This window comes from Callithrix jacchus, chromosome 11 (genome assembly GCF_049354715.1).
Source record: "Callithrix jacchus isolate 240 chromosome 11, calJac240_pri, whole genome shotgun sequence".
Lineage (NCBI taxonomy): Eukaryota > Metazoa > Chordata > Mammalia > Primates > Cebidae > Callithrix > Callithrix jacchus.
The window spans coordinates 98,905,265-98,918,704 of NC_133512.1; the positions used below are offsets into that span (position 1 = coordinate 98,905,265).

General features: G+C 43.5%; 1 protein-coding gene across 24 annotated transcripts in view; it reads left to right on the forward strand.

Annotated features, from left to right (window-relative positions):
* Positions 1-8,512, forward strand: part of EZH2 (enhancer of zeste 2 polycomb repressive complex 2 subunit) — a 78,447-nt gene extending 69,935 nt beyond the window's left edge. For 19 of the 24 annotated variants that reach the window (XM_078343561.1, XM_054237586.2, XM_078343564.1 and 16 more), the window contains 8 exons: positions 321-361; positions 828-953; positions 1,756-1,934; positions 4,133-4,228; positions 5,500-5,581; positions 6,497-6,577; positions 6,725-6,809; positions 8,188-8,512. In XM_078343561.1, coding sequence (XP_078199687.1) covers positions 321-361; positions 828-953; positions 1,756-1,934; positions 4,133-4,228; positions 5,500-5,581; positions 6,497-6,577; positions 6,725-6,809; positions 8,188-8,248 — 751 coding nt within the window. In that variant the 3' untranslated portion in view covers positions 8,249-8,512. The remainder of the gene's footprint in view (positions 1-320; positions 362-827; positions 954-1,755; positions 1,935-4,132; positions 4,229-5,499; positions 5,582-6,496; positions 6,578-6,724; positions 6,810-8,187) is intronic. The other 5 variants (XM_078343565.1, XM_035254490.3, XM_078343560.1 and 2 more) reach the window with 1 other exon arrangement.
* Positions 8,513-13,440: the final 4,928 nt, after the last annotated feature.

The window sequence follows — 13,440 nt, forward strand, 5'->3', positions numbered from 1 at the left end:
TGATCAGTACCATCCACATCAGAATAAATCAACAGACAGACACACCTGCTGCTTTGTGCAGCATTGGGAGCTCAGAGGTCTTGACCAGGAGTCATGGATAAACACAAGAAATGACGTCTTGCCACACCTGGGGCAGCCTGAGCTATCAAGCTGTTTGAATTGCTCCAAACTGATGGCAAGAATTAGCTGGGGGAGGGCATGACTCTTGGCTTCAATGCACTATGTGTTCATGGCACAGAGAGATCCAGTCAGGCAGCTCTCTCTTGTATTTGTAGCTTCCCTGCAGAAGTTTATGTTTGATTTTGTTTGTGTTTTTGCAGGTTGTGGGCTGCACACTGCAGAAAAATACAGCTGAAAAAGGGTTAGCATCTTTCCATTCCCCTTGTCATCGGCTTAACAATGTCTGCTTTGTTCTCATTTGTTTTAGAATAGTAACTGGATTAGGGCTTGGGTTATTCTAATATAATTGACTTCTGTACATTAAATCAATTTGAATGGAGGATGTCTGTTGATGAATCCCCAGTCGGTTCTCTTCTGTGAAGTGGAGGCTGACTGGAAGGTGCGAGTCCTAGTCAGTTGAAGGAGAAGTGCTTTGGGATGGGACTGAGATGTAGCCCTGCTCTAGATGGAGCTCACAAGCACTTGGGGGTGGGAGAGTATTTTTTCCATCATTCTGTAAACAGGAATATGTATAACATTATGCATTCAGTAAAGGAAGGCCAGCTGCACTCCACAGGTAGTAGGGAAGAATGTACTCTTGTTAATTGTGTATGATCGTTTCCCATCTCCCTGGATTCATTGGCCTGCATGATGTTATCTTTATTCAGACGGCTCCTCTAACCATGTTTACAACTATCAACCCTGTGATCATCCACGGCAGCCTTGTGACAGTTCGTGCCCTTGTGTGATAGCACAAAATTTTTGTGAAAAGTTTTGTCAATGTAGTTCAGAGTGTAAGTATTTGTTGCTTTGATGCAATTGCATGAGAACTAAATAGGCCTTTGGTCAGCAATTTAAAAAATCAAAAAGTGAGAACACAGGAGCACTCCCTTGTTTACTTTAGGAAATTCATCGATTCTACAGGTATTGATTGAGCCCCATACCTGGCCCCTGCCAGTGACCAGTCAGTTGCCTGGGTGTTGTGTGTCTATGTGTGTGAGGCAGGCAAAGTTGTATTAAAGGAATCCGAATTTTATTTTTTTCTTCTTTGATCATTTAAATTAAGTCATATTAAAGTCGGCACAGATTGTAAGAGAAATCTAGAAGGAGCTACCCACATAATTTTTGGGCACCAGAAGTTGTCAGAGTTTAGGAAGGTTTTAGTCTTCAGAATAAAGGAATGTAGCACAAATGTAGGGGATTATAATAATTGTTTAATGAAACTGCACATTAAGCTTGAATACTAAGGGAGTGTTTAGAACCAGGAGCTATTAGAATGGTCAAGGACCATGGATATTGTTTCATCCAAACCCTTTATTCACACTTACTTTAAATATATACATTATTTAACAAATGAAAAATGGAAGAACAACTCAATGGTGGTCTTTTTCAGTACAAACAGCTTTAACTTCGCTGTTAATACTTCCATTTCCTTGTCTATACAGTAGAGTAATAAGGCGGTTGTGAGGGTTGAGTCAGTCAGATGCTCAGTACAGCCCTTGCCACATATCTTTCTGCAAGTTCTTGCATATGGTGATGATTGTGATAGTCATGGTGTTGATGATGAGTGAAGAACCTCCACACCTCTCTCTGAAGGTCAAAACCGCTTTCCGGGATGCCGCTGCAAAGCACAGTGCAACACCAAGCAGTGCCCATGCTATCTGGCTGTCCGAGAGTGCGACCCTGACCTCTGTCTTACTTGTGGAGCTGCTGACCATTGGGACAGTAAAAATGTGTCTTGTAAGAACTGCAGTATTCAGCGGGGCTCCAAAAAGGTGAGCAACAAGTTGCTTCTGGAAGGTTGTTTTTAGTGATGCTAATCTCAGGATTGTCTTAGATGATTTCACTGGGGCAAAAAGTAAAAGTGATCCTTGAAAGGTACAACTGATAAGAGAGAAAGCGTTGATAATTTTCTCTGGGTAATGCACTCTGGGGCAGTCTCTTCATTCTAGAGAACACCGTACTGTGTTGGTGGGAGAAACCAGCAAATTCTGAGAAGTAGCCATTCATGGTATCAGATTTGAAATAGGAGCTGTTTAATAGAGATTTGAATTTCTCTTTATCTAGTATCCTTAATGCAAATAAATGGTGATTTCTATCAAAACACAGAGTCATTCTCATCAGATAGTATTTATAGGTTCCTTACTATGTAGGGTAAAAGATGAAATTTCCCACGGCAGGTTTTTATTTACTTAGTTCCTGTTTAATAACCTTGGAAAAAACCCAGCCAGGAATTATATATTTGAATTCTGGGAATTGTATGTAGGTAATTTTAACTGTATCAGTCAGGAAGTAATTATTGAGCAAAAGAAACTGCAACAACATGTATTTGGGAAATTTGTCTTTTTTTTTTTTTTTTAGGGTAGATGATAGGTTTTTCTCTTCAGTCAGTTCTTCTTATAATAATAACTGACATTTATTAAGCATGTAAAAATAGCAGGCACTGTTCTAAGTGCTTTAGTGGATTTGTTCATTGATCTTGATAACTCTGTGAGTGAGGAATAAATGTTAACCCCATTTTACCGGTACAGCAAACCCAAAGTCACAAGATTTGTAAAGGAGCAGGAGATCAAATCCCCCAGGCACTCACTCCCATTAACCTGCTCTTATGCTGCGTGTGTGTGTGTGTGTGTGTGTGTGTGTGTGTGTGTGTGTTGGGGGGTGTGGAGTAGACATATCTTTGATTGTTGGACCATTTATTTATGATTGAGATCACACTTTTTACCAACAAGTCCCCTTCAACCAGCAGTTCTGCTCCAGGCAAAACACTGAACTTCTCTTTGTTTTGTTCCCTTGTGTCTTTAAACCAAAGTCTGTGTTTATGGCAGATAGCTGTACAGGGTGGCAGGTTTTTTGTTTTTGTTTTTAGCTGTGATTTTTTTCTCTTAGGCATTTAAATCATTTTACTCTAGGCAGTTATATATCCATTTAGGTCATTGGGTCATGGTGATGCTGGTTCAGTTTCTGATGGCAATACCCATTCAGACCTAAAAATCTCCATTTCTCCCCCAAACAACTTGCCATTGCACTGCTTCCTCAGTTTGTTCAGAAAGAGGGTAATACTATTGATACTGACATGTCCTCTTTGTAAGACATTTTTTAGCTCTTAAAAATGTTAAACTATGTAGATACTTTTTTACCAATTAGGTTTCATTTGCATAGCAATATTTAGCTATAATTTAGTTTCTGCACAGAAGAGTATTTGGGAAGTTCACCTCACAGGTGAGTGGTAGGATGTTCCAGAATAGGAATAGATTGGAAGCTTGAGTGATCAGGAAGCCTTTGTAAAGGTCATAAGAAAATTTTGAATGAAAGCATAATAATGAGCCATGTTGAAAAATTGGCATGTGTTTGGGAACACATCCCTAACTCTATAATTTACTGCAGTGATCATCTTGGCCTTTCTGCTGAAAATAGACTACTGGACTGACAAGATCATGATGCCACCTCTTGGTAGATTTTCCTGAGGAAGTAGGGTGGAAGAACAAATTTAAAAGAAAGCTGCTGTGGGCTTCAGAGGGAACAAATGCCAGTGAAGAATCGGGGTGTCCTTGGGGGCATCTAGAACTGGTAATAGATGTCACTTGACGGAAGTAGAGGGAAAGTTATGAAGAGGAAGGTGATTTGGAGGTGCCCTTATATTAAATTCAGGATGAAAGTAAATTACTTAAGAAAATCAAGGGCTGAGGAGACCAGGCAGCCAAAGTGCAGCAGTAATGCAAACAACCAACAGCACCAAAAGTTTTTTCTGTAAGACAGTGATACTTCTCTGCTCTGTAAGAAAAACATAATTTTCATACTTAGCCAGCCATTCTCAGCAGCTTTCACACTGACTGAAGGTATGTGTCCATTACTGCCTTAGAACAGGTCTGAAGATTGACAGCAATAGCCTTGTTTTTATTCTGTAGTCTAATTTGTCCCTAGTCCATCTTTACCCTCTTCTTTGATTATATGATTGTGTTTTCTTCTCTAGCATTTATTGCTTGCACCATCTGATGTGGCAGGCTGGGGAATTTTTATCAAAGATCCTGTGCAGAAAAATGAATTCATCTCAGAATACTGTGGAGAGGTAAGCACTGATCACCTATATTCAGGTGGCATTGTATATAACAACTTTTCTTTATTTTAGATTGATTTCATTTGGTAGGTCTGTGGGTTTGATTGGAAATGAATTGCCATAAACTGCCTTTTCAGCCTGGACTTCTGCAGGTTGTGGATTTGCATGCTTAGTAACAACTGGATGGTGCTGGGTGCGGTGGCTCACTCCTTCAATCCTAGAACTTTGGGAGGTTGAGGCAGGTGGATTGCTTGAGCTCAGGAGTTGGAGACCAGCATGGGCAACATGGTGAGACCCCATTGCTACAAAAAAATGCAAAAATTAGCTGGGTAGGGTGGTGCATACCTGTAGTCTCAGCCACTTGGAAGCTGAGGCAGGAGGATCACTTGAGCCTGGGAGGTTGAGGCTGCAGTGAGCCATATTTGTGTCATTGCATTCCATCCTGGGTGACAAAGTAAGACCCTGTCTCAAAGGGAAAAAAAATAACTGGATTGCTTTGATTCTAGCCAAATACAGCTTTTCTCATTGAGGGACAACAGGGAGAACAAGAGCTTTATCATAGTGTCCTGCTTAATCCACAACCTAGTTGATAAGGACCTAGAAACAACAGTGTCATTAGTTACTCACCTTTTAAATTGTTGCGTTAAAGAAAAATCATAGGGCTAGCTTCAGTTTGGAACCAACTCACCCAATTTTTGTGTTTCACCCCCTGGCCTTTGTTTTTGAGGTGAAGCTCTTACTGCCCAGGCTAGAGTGCAGTGGCATGATCTCTTCTCACTGCAACCTCTGCCTCCATCTCCACGGTTCAAGCGATTCTGCCTCAGTTTCCCCAAGTAGCTGAGATTATAGGCATGCACACCACATGGCTAATTTCATATTTTTAGTAGAGATGGGGTTTCTCCATGTTGGACAGGCTGGTCTTGAACTCCCGACCTCAAGTGATCCACTTGCCTCTGCCTCCCAAAGTGCTGGAATTACACGCATGAGCCAAACTCTGTGTGTGTGTGTGTGTGTGTGTGTGTGTGTGTGTGTGTGTGTGTGTAACTCAGCAAAAAGACTTTTGTTTCTTACTTTCTCCAAGGATAATTACTTTGGGATGTGGAAATATTTCTGAGTTGAGGGTCCAGTGTGCAGACTGAATGGGAAAGAGAACTTGGCAGTAGTGACCCTTTTTGTTGAATATTCTCCAGAAGGTCCAGTATTCACTCTGTGAACTTTTGTGTGTTCTGTCAGGCTTGATCACCTTTATCCAAAAGAATTTTCTCCTGTGTCTTTCTCTTTAGATTATTTCTCAAGATGAAGCTGACAGAAGAGGGAAAGTGTATGATAAATACATGTGCAGCTTTCTGTTCAACTTGAACAATGGTATGTTTTTGAGCTGGGAGGCAGTGAGTTCCTCTGAATTGCATGTGGCAGCCTTTTGCTGCATGCAATTTCTGCTTCAGAAATGAAGGTAGAGGTCAGTGAGGTGACCGGAAGGAAGATCTCCACAAAGGCATTGGGGCTGCTTGCTGGAAAGGAACTGGAGCAAGGAATTCCTCAGGTAGCAAATACTAGGAAACCGCCTCTAGAGTCCCAGCCATCTGTGGATGGGGCTGCACCAGTCTCTGGCTGTGAAGGGGACATTGTGCTCTGTTGCTGCTCACCTCTTGTGTTCCAGAAGCTCAGCACACCTCCTCCAGTCAGTGCTTCTGACCAGGAGGGAGCACTGCATTTGAAAGCATCTTCCAGACTTCCCTGGATATTCTCAAAGGACTGAGAGGAAAGGCAGCTTCTTGCATAGCTGATATATGTTCTAGGGTAGAATGTAAGGCTATAGGGAGTGTTTTGGTGGGATTATATGAAAATGGAGGTAGGCTTAACATGTAAGATACTCAGAGAAACTGTTAGTTGGAAGTAGTAGGTTTTTTTCTAAGAATGCTTCATAGACATTAAAATTAATTTTAAATGTGAAAATGCCTATTCTTGAAATTTGGAAGAATTTAGATTCTGGTTTTTTGGCCATGTTTTGCTCAGTCAGATATGTTTATAGTTGATAAGTAATAGCTTTTGAATCAGATAACCATCTTGAATTACAGGTGATTAAATTTAACCTGGAACAATAAATAGTATGTTCTTCCAAATGTCATTTCTTACATAATGAAGTTGGTTGAATGGTTTATTTGTTTTTTGCAGGCAAACCCTAAAGAACTATAACCAGTTGCATTTACAGAATCATAATAACTTGATTGACTTAAAACTGAAATTCACTGGGTTGTGCATATTTTTTTTTTTTTTTAGATTTTGTGGTGGATGCAACCCGCAAGGGTAACAAAATTCGTTTTGCAAATCATTCGGTAAATCCAAACTGCTATGCAAAAGGTAGGTACCTTTGAAGTCAGAATTGGAGCTCCCTTTTCCATCCTGTGATGATGGACTTGAGTACTTCCGGGATACTTTGTTATGTGAACAAGTCGGTAACCACTCGTTGCTCTTCATGCTCACTAACACCGGTGTCTCTCTTTCCAGTTATGATGGTTAACGGCGATCACAGGATAGGTATTTTTGCCAAGAGAGCCATCCAGACTGGTGAAGAGCTGTTTTTTGATTACAGGTTGGTAAAGTAAATTTCTAGCATGATCTCTAAGGGCTTTTTCTACTGGATTTTGAACTCTGGACAAAGAATATTTTTTAGATGTGCTGTCTCTGAGGTGTGGGGTGAATTCTTTGACAGGTCAGTATTTGCCATGGCCATTAGTAGGGAATTAGGTTACACTTTCCTCTTAAGTATTCATTATCCATTTATTTGTTATACAAGTCATGCTTATTTTAAAAACAGAATAAAATCCATGCAGAAAGCCCCATTTCTCACCCTGCTATTGACAGGTGGGTGAGTCGTAGACCTTTTCATATCATGCTGCATGCTTGCTTGTGGAACATTTTCCAGAGTAAATGTGATCACACTGTCCTGTAGATTTTTCTGCAACATGGTTTTACTTGACAGTATACTATGTATATCTTTACTGATTAGATCTACTTACTTTATTGCTTGCTACGATACTTACTACACAGGTTATTATTTTAAAAGGTGCTGGTGGCAAACTGCTGCTTGGTCACCGTGGGTTGTTTCTGGGGGGGAGGTGCTGGCACTTGTGAGCCACCGATGGTTTCTAACTGTATGGTTAGGCATTAGGTTGCCAGTTGATGCTGTCAAGCTCTGTGGGATAAACTTAATACAGATTTAAGTGCAATCAGGTGACTGTCTAGTTCATGAACTCCTTTGGCCCCGTATACATCCCATCCAGAAGCTCTTTGTCAGTACTGAGTTCTTGCGTATTCGGATTGGCGTTTAATGTCTGCTGCACGGCCGAGAGCTCTCAGTGAGGCAGATGAGGTCTGAGTGAAAGGCCCCCTTTACCAAAAGGCCACTTCATTCCAGGCCTGCTGTGAATGAAGAGTGGGGGGTGGAGCTGGGGTTGGAGGTAAAGCTATCCAGCTTCCTTGGGTTGGCCCGGTGGTCCCACCCCGCAGATGGGCTTCTTGTGCTTCTTCCTGGGTGTCTGCTGCACTCTAGTTCTTTTTTCACTGGGGGAGTGACTGACAGCTGTTCTTGGGCCCTCTTTGCTGTGGTCATCGTGCTTTCCAGACCATGGTTCTGTTTTGCCGTTCAGCGTCAGGCCCATCATTGCGTGCACCCGCTTTCCTGGGGCCACTTGCTTCAGAGGCTTAGGGGAAGGCTGGGCAGAGCTCTGGCCAGGTTTGTTCACTTCGGAACTTGGCGGAGTCTCAAGTAGATGGCCAGCAACATAGACCAATGCATTGCTTCTATGAATGCCCTTATGCAGGCAGCCATGTAATTGTTGGATGTATGTGTATATGTTTTTTTTTTAAAGACATTTGAATGCACTCACTGTATTGAGCAGGCTTTGTTAAGTCTCAGCACATGTTGGATGGGGGTCATCCACCAGACGTGCTTTTTCCTGTTGTTTCAGATACAGTCAGGCTGATGCCCTGAAGTATGTTGGCATCGAAAGAGAAATGGAAATCCCTTGACATCTGCTACCTCCTCCCCCTCCTCTCTGAAACAGCTGCCTTAGCTTCAGGAACCTCGAGTACTGTGGGCAATTTAGAAAACAAAAATGCAGTTTGAAATTCTGAATTTGCAAAGTACTGTAAGAATAATTTATAGTAATGAGTTTAAAAATCAACTTTTTATTGCCTTCTCACCAGCTGCAAAGTGTTTTGTACCAGTGAATTTTTGCAATAATGCAGTATGGTACATTTTTCAACTTTGAATAAAGAAATACTTGAACTTGTCTTTGTTGAGTCATCTCTCACTGCTTTCAGGACTGTAACAAACAAAACACTTTTAAATTTAACTCGGGTTTTTTGTCTTCATATGAATCTTGATTTAACAGATACTGCTTGTGGATACGTGGAGGATGGCCATATATGAAGAGCACTACCGTGCACCCTAAGGGCTTACCCGGTAAAGGGCTGGATCTTACAGGCAAGACCAGGGTGGGTACGTTCCAGTCAGCTGTGCAACCTGAAGAAAGTGATGTAACCTCCAAGTCTGTTCCCCATGTATAAACTGACTGACCGAGTAGACTTCAGGGATTTTTAAGAACCTTCCTAGTTCTAAACTCCATTACACTAGAGTTTTTCAGAAATACAAGATAAGTTGGGATTCCTTACCTACCTACAAAAGGTGACAGGTATAAAACCAAACTGTAGTTTTATATCTTCTCAAAGAGGAGGTAAAAAACACAAAACTCTAAAAGTGTCAAGGAAACGACATTTACCTTGCATGCCTTGTGATAGTGTGGTTGGTTTCAGAATCTGAGGTCACTTCCCCTCTCCTTTCTCCAAGTACATTCACCAACATCATCGTGGGACCCTCACAGCTGCTGCAAACCAGTCCACACCGTTACTTGGCAGTTGCCTTTTCTATAGTTAGATCAGATAGTAACTTACAATACTCTATTTACTTAATGTGAAACCTAATTAAGGTGACTCACCTTGCTTTCCAATTCCACAGCATTTGCAAGATCAGGTCTCCATCACATCAGTGCACAGGCGCAGCAACTGAGTCCTCCAGTGAATCTGTCACTTGATTTGGGATTGAGGAGATCCTGCCTCAGCCTTGTCCTATGTGTTGCTTTTAGTCTCGTGCACATCATCTTAATGATAGTGCTTATCTATTTTATGTCTAAATAACTATCCACTCTCCAGCCAAAAAAAACGGTACCATCCACTTAAGAGCTTGTTGCCCTGGATGCCCTCATGTTCCACCCTCGGGACTCAGCAGGACCCTAGGCAAAGTGGGCAGCTGTCAAGCTCCCGAGGCAGTTACTTCGTTATTTGGGTTAGGTCATTCTCTAGACGCCTCAATGGCTTTGCCTAGGCACAGGCAAACGGAGCCCATCTGTTCATCATTGCATGTAGGCCTGTTCATGAGACCCCAAAGATGACTCGGCCCAAAAGTTCCTGCTGACATGGCTCATTCCAGCCACAGCCCCCAGTCTATCCGCAGAGGAACACTGGGAAGTGGATCTTTGAGGCCTGCCGTGAGCTCAGTGTACCAGAGTCCCAAATGCGCTGGAAAGTGGCACTGGTGGAAAGCAGTTTTTGAGTACTGTCTGGTGTATTTTCAACGCACAGCCAACTTCTTATACCATGATTTGAATTGTACTTCTCTAAATGACTATTCAGTGACTCCCATGAACACAGATTTTCTGAACAGAAATCTGTGAGTTAATAACCCATTTAACCTATGTCAGGCTTGTCTGGTCTGTGGAGAGCCAGCTGCATGCAGTCTAATACAAATTTGTAAACTTAAAAACATTGAGGCTTTTCTTTCTTTTTTTCAGACAGGGTCTGGCTCTATTACTGAGGCTGGAGTTCAGTGGTGCGATCTTGGCTTACTACAACCTCCACCTCCTGTGTTGAAGTGATTCTTGTTTCTCAGCCTTCCGAGTAGCTGGGATTACAGGCACAGGCCACCCTACCCGTCAGATTGTTGTGTTTTTGGTAGAGATGGGGTTTAGCTATGTTGGCCAGGCTGATCTTGAACGCCCCAACCCCGCCTCCGCAGGTGTGACACTGCTCCTGGCATTTTTTTTCCCCAGCTCATTAGCTATTGTTTGATACACACATAGGCAGCACCTCACCCAGACTGACTTCCATGGATAAAGCCAAAGGCACCTAGAAGCTATGCTAGGTTTCCATCATGCCCTGGTTCATCCCATCTCCAGTCTTCACTGTATCCATCCCAGGTCCTGACTTCCAGTTCTGCCCAGGGTGTTCGGCAACTCTACCAAAAGTCAACCCAATGTAACCCACACATTTTAAGCTTATAGATAGGTTATCAAGACTGGATCCAAAATGTTAACATTTTGAAAACCATATTCTGTTAAATAATTCTTAATGGAACTAGTTGAAATAATTGCCTATTACAATTCCAGTGAGGGCTACACATGGATGCTTGGTATTTTAGAAGTGGTCCACACTCACGTGTTTTGGTGAGCGCAGTGTTGGGGCTGCCCCTGCACAGGGTCATGAACTGGACAGATGAGTGATGAGGGTATAAAATGAACCTGGGCAGCCAAGTGACTGATTCCTAGAAAACAGGAAATTGTCTTCATCAGAAGTGGCGGGGGCATTCAATTCAAATAGCTGAAGGCCAGCAAGCCTGTTTTCCAACTGGGGATGGTAATTCTAAATTTCAAAGGAAAATTAGGTACCAGTATTCATCAAGGAGCAGCATCTTAAAATGCTGTCAGTAAAGATAGTTTACAGGCACCTGTTGGTCCTGTAACAACTGTTCTCTTACCCTATTATGTGGGGCTGATCTTCAGATTCCTGTCTTGTAGCTGCCTGGCCAGCAGCCCAAGTATATACCCCATGCTTAACAGAGCCCAACCAGACTTACCCTCTGGGCGCTGAGATCAAGGTCCTCCCTTGCCTTGTTCCCTCAGGCCACAGGGATACATCTGTAGCCTGTGCATCTGGTCTTAGTGCACAGCCTAGCTCTGATTAAACCACACTGAATGTTTCTACAACCCAAGGGGTAAAATATTCATTTCATAAAATGAGTTAAAGTTGTCAATAGATTAAACCTTGATTGCTGTGATGCTATTTCCAACCTTTTTGGCCATCATTCCAAGATAATAAGCCTTGGTCCCAGCGGGTAACAACCACACTGTGTAGACCCCCACTAGGATTCGGCAGCCCCATATTTTTGGTGTTGGAAAGAGGCTCCCCCATACCTCAAAAAAGGGTAAAATCAAGAGTGATAATGTGAGCACTTCTGGCGTTGGATTAGTTCAGTGATACCGGCCTTGGTGATTCTTTGTAAACAATTTTTTTTTCTTTGAGATGGAGAGTCTTGCTCTGTAGCCCAGGCTGAATGAAGTGCAGTGGCACCATCTCAGCTCACTGCAACCTCTGCCTCCCGAGATCAAGTGATCCCCCTGCCTCAGCCTCCCAAGTGGCTGGGACTATAGGAGTGCACCATCACAACCAGCCAATTTTTGTATTTTTAGTAGGGATGGGGTTTCACCATGTTGGCTGGTCTCCAACTCCTGACCTCAAATGATCTGCCTGCCCTGGACTCCCAAAGTGCTACGCCTGGCCACAATTTTCACAATTTTAGCTAGTAACAAAAAGTCAATTGTATGTGTAATACCATGGTAATTTACAAGTATTTTCTCCAAGGAGAAGAGGGGCTTGAGAACTGGGAGGAATGTGGCCTTCCTTCTGGGTTCTAACTATGCTCCCGTGTAGGGACTGAACACCAGAGGGTTTCCAGAAGCCTGTGACTCTCTGCCTCTAAGCGACTATGGAAGACTACCGCTTATTAGACTGTCCTAAAAAAATTCCTTAGAGAATGTCTCCCTTAACGTTTCTTACCAAGGGAAATGCAGTCAACCTACATATAAGGGACATGTGGACCTAAACAGGTCTTGAAAAGCCAGTCAGCACAGTACTTACCCAGTGCAAAGGGGAGCAGGTAAAGGCCGGGAACCTGAAGGTGTGGGATGAACTCCGGACTCACCCATCCCTCAGCTCACCTTCACTTACCAGGGGGAATTTCCATGGGACCAAGACACTTACCCAAGTGCCTGCTTGATCCTGGAGGAACTGAAGAGACCAGCAAACTCATTGCGACGTTTCCCATCATTTGCAGGACTGCAATACGCAGACTCTGAAGGTGGGTCTGTGTTCTCACAGGCAGAAAAATGGCCTGGTTTGAGGAAAAGCAACAGGTGAGCTTCACTCCCAGTCGGTTTTGTGGAGTTCAGAATACCACCTGCTCCTGCCTGGCTTTCATACTGGAACTCTTCACTAGATTCTTTGAAAAAGAAGATATACTCAAAGAAGTGTGGAATCCATTCAATGCCGTTTATTACGGTTACTTTTTAACCTATGTAACCTTTGTGACAAGATTGCTTTGTTGCCCAGGCTGGAGTGCAGTGGTCTTGGCTCTCTGCAGCCCCAACCTCCTGGGCTCAAGCGATCCTCCCACCTCATGAGCGGCTGGGACGACAAATACGTGTACCACCATCTGTAGAGATGGGGGCTCCCTATGTTGCACAGGCTGGGCTCTCTCCAGGTGCTGGGCTGACTGGTGTGAGCCACTGTACCTGGCCCTATGTACCTTTTGAAACTAACCCGTCAGGTGTCTGAGTGTCCTGAGAAAACCCAGAACTTGGGCTTATTTTGTTAGCAATACCTTCCTTTCTCCACCCGAATAACCTGCATTCGGGCACAGGGATGGTGTGCTAAGATGTTCAAGATACATCACTTTGCGAAACCTGTGAGGTACCTGAAGCTTCTACGAGGAAAACAGTTACTGTGAGCAGAGTGGCATCCCTGAGCCTGGCTGGGAAAAGTCTCTGCTACCACTTCTCCATGTCTTCTGCCCTTTGGCTGGGAAGTGAGACAGAAGGCAGAAGCAACACTGAGGCGCAGGCAGGCAACATGTAGGGCTCCCAGTGGGGTGAGGGGGGAGGACTGCTCCCAGGATGCCCAGGATGTGGTCACATCTGTGCCAGGAGGGGATGGCGTGTGCATCCCCACGGCCCAGGATCTCCTCTCCTGGGGACATACTGGGGAAACAGTTCATTCTCAGGGAGGAATAACTTTTCTAACAAGCCAAGAACAGGGTCCAATTTGCCAGCAGGCGCCTGAAAAGCAAGAGAACCTCGACTCCCTGATGTAGTGCTGGCACGAGGGTGAGT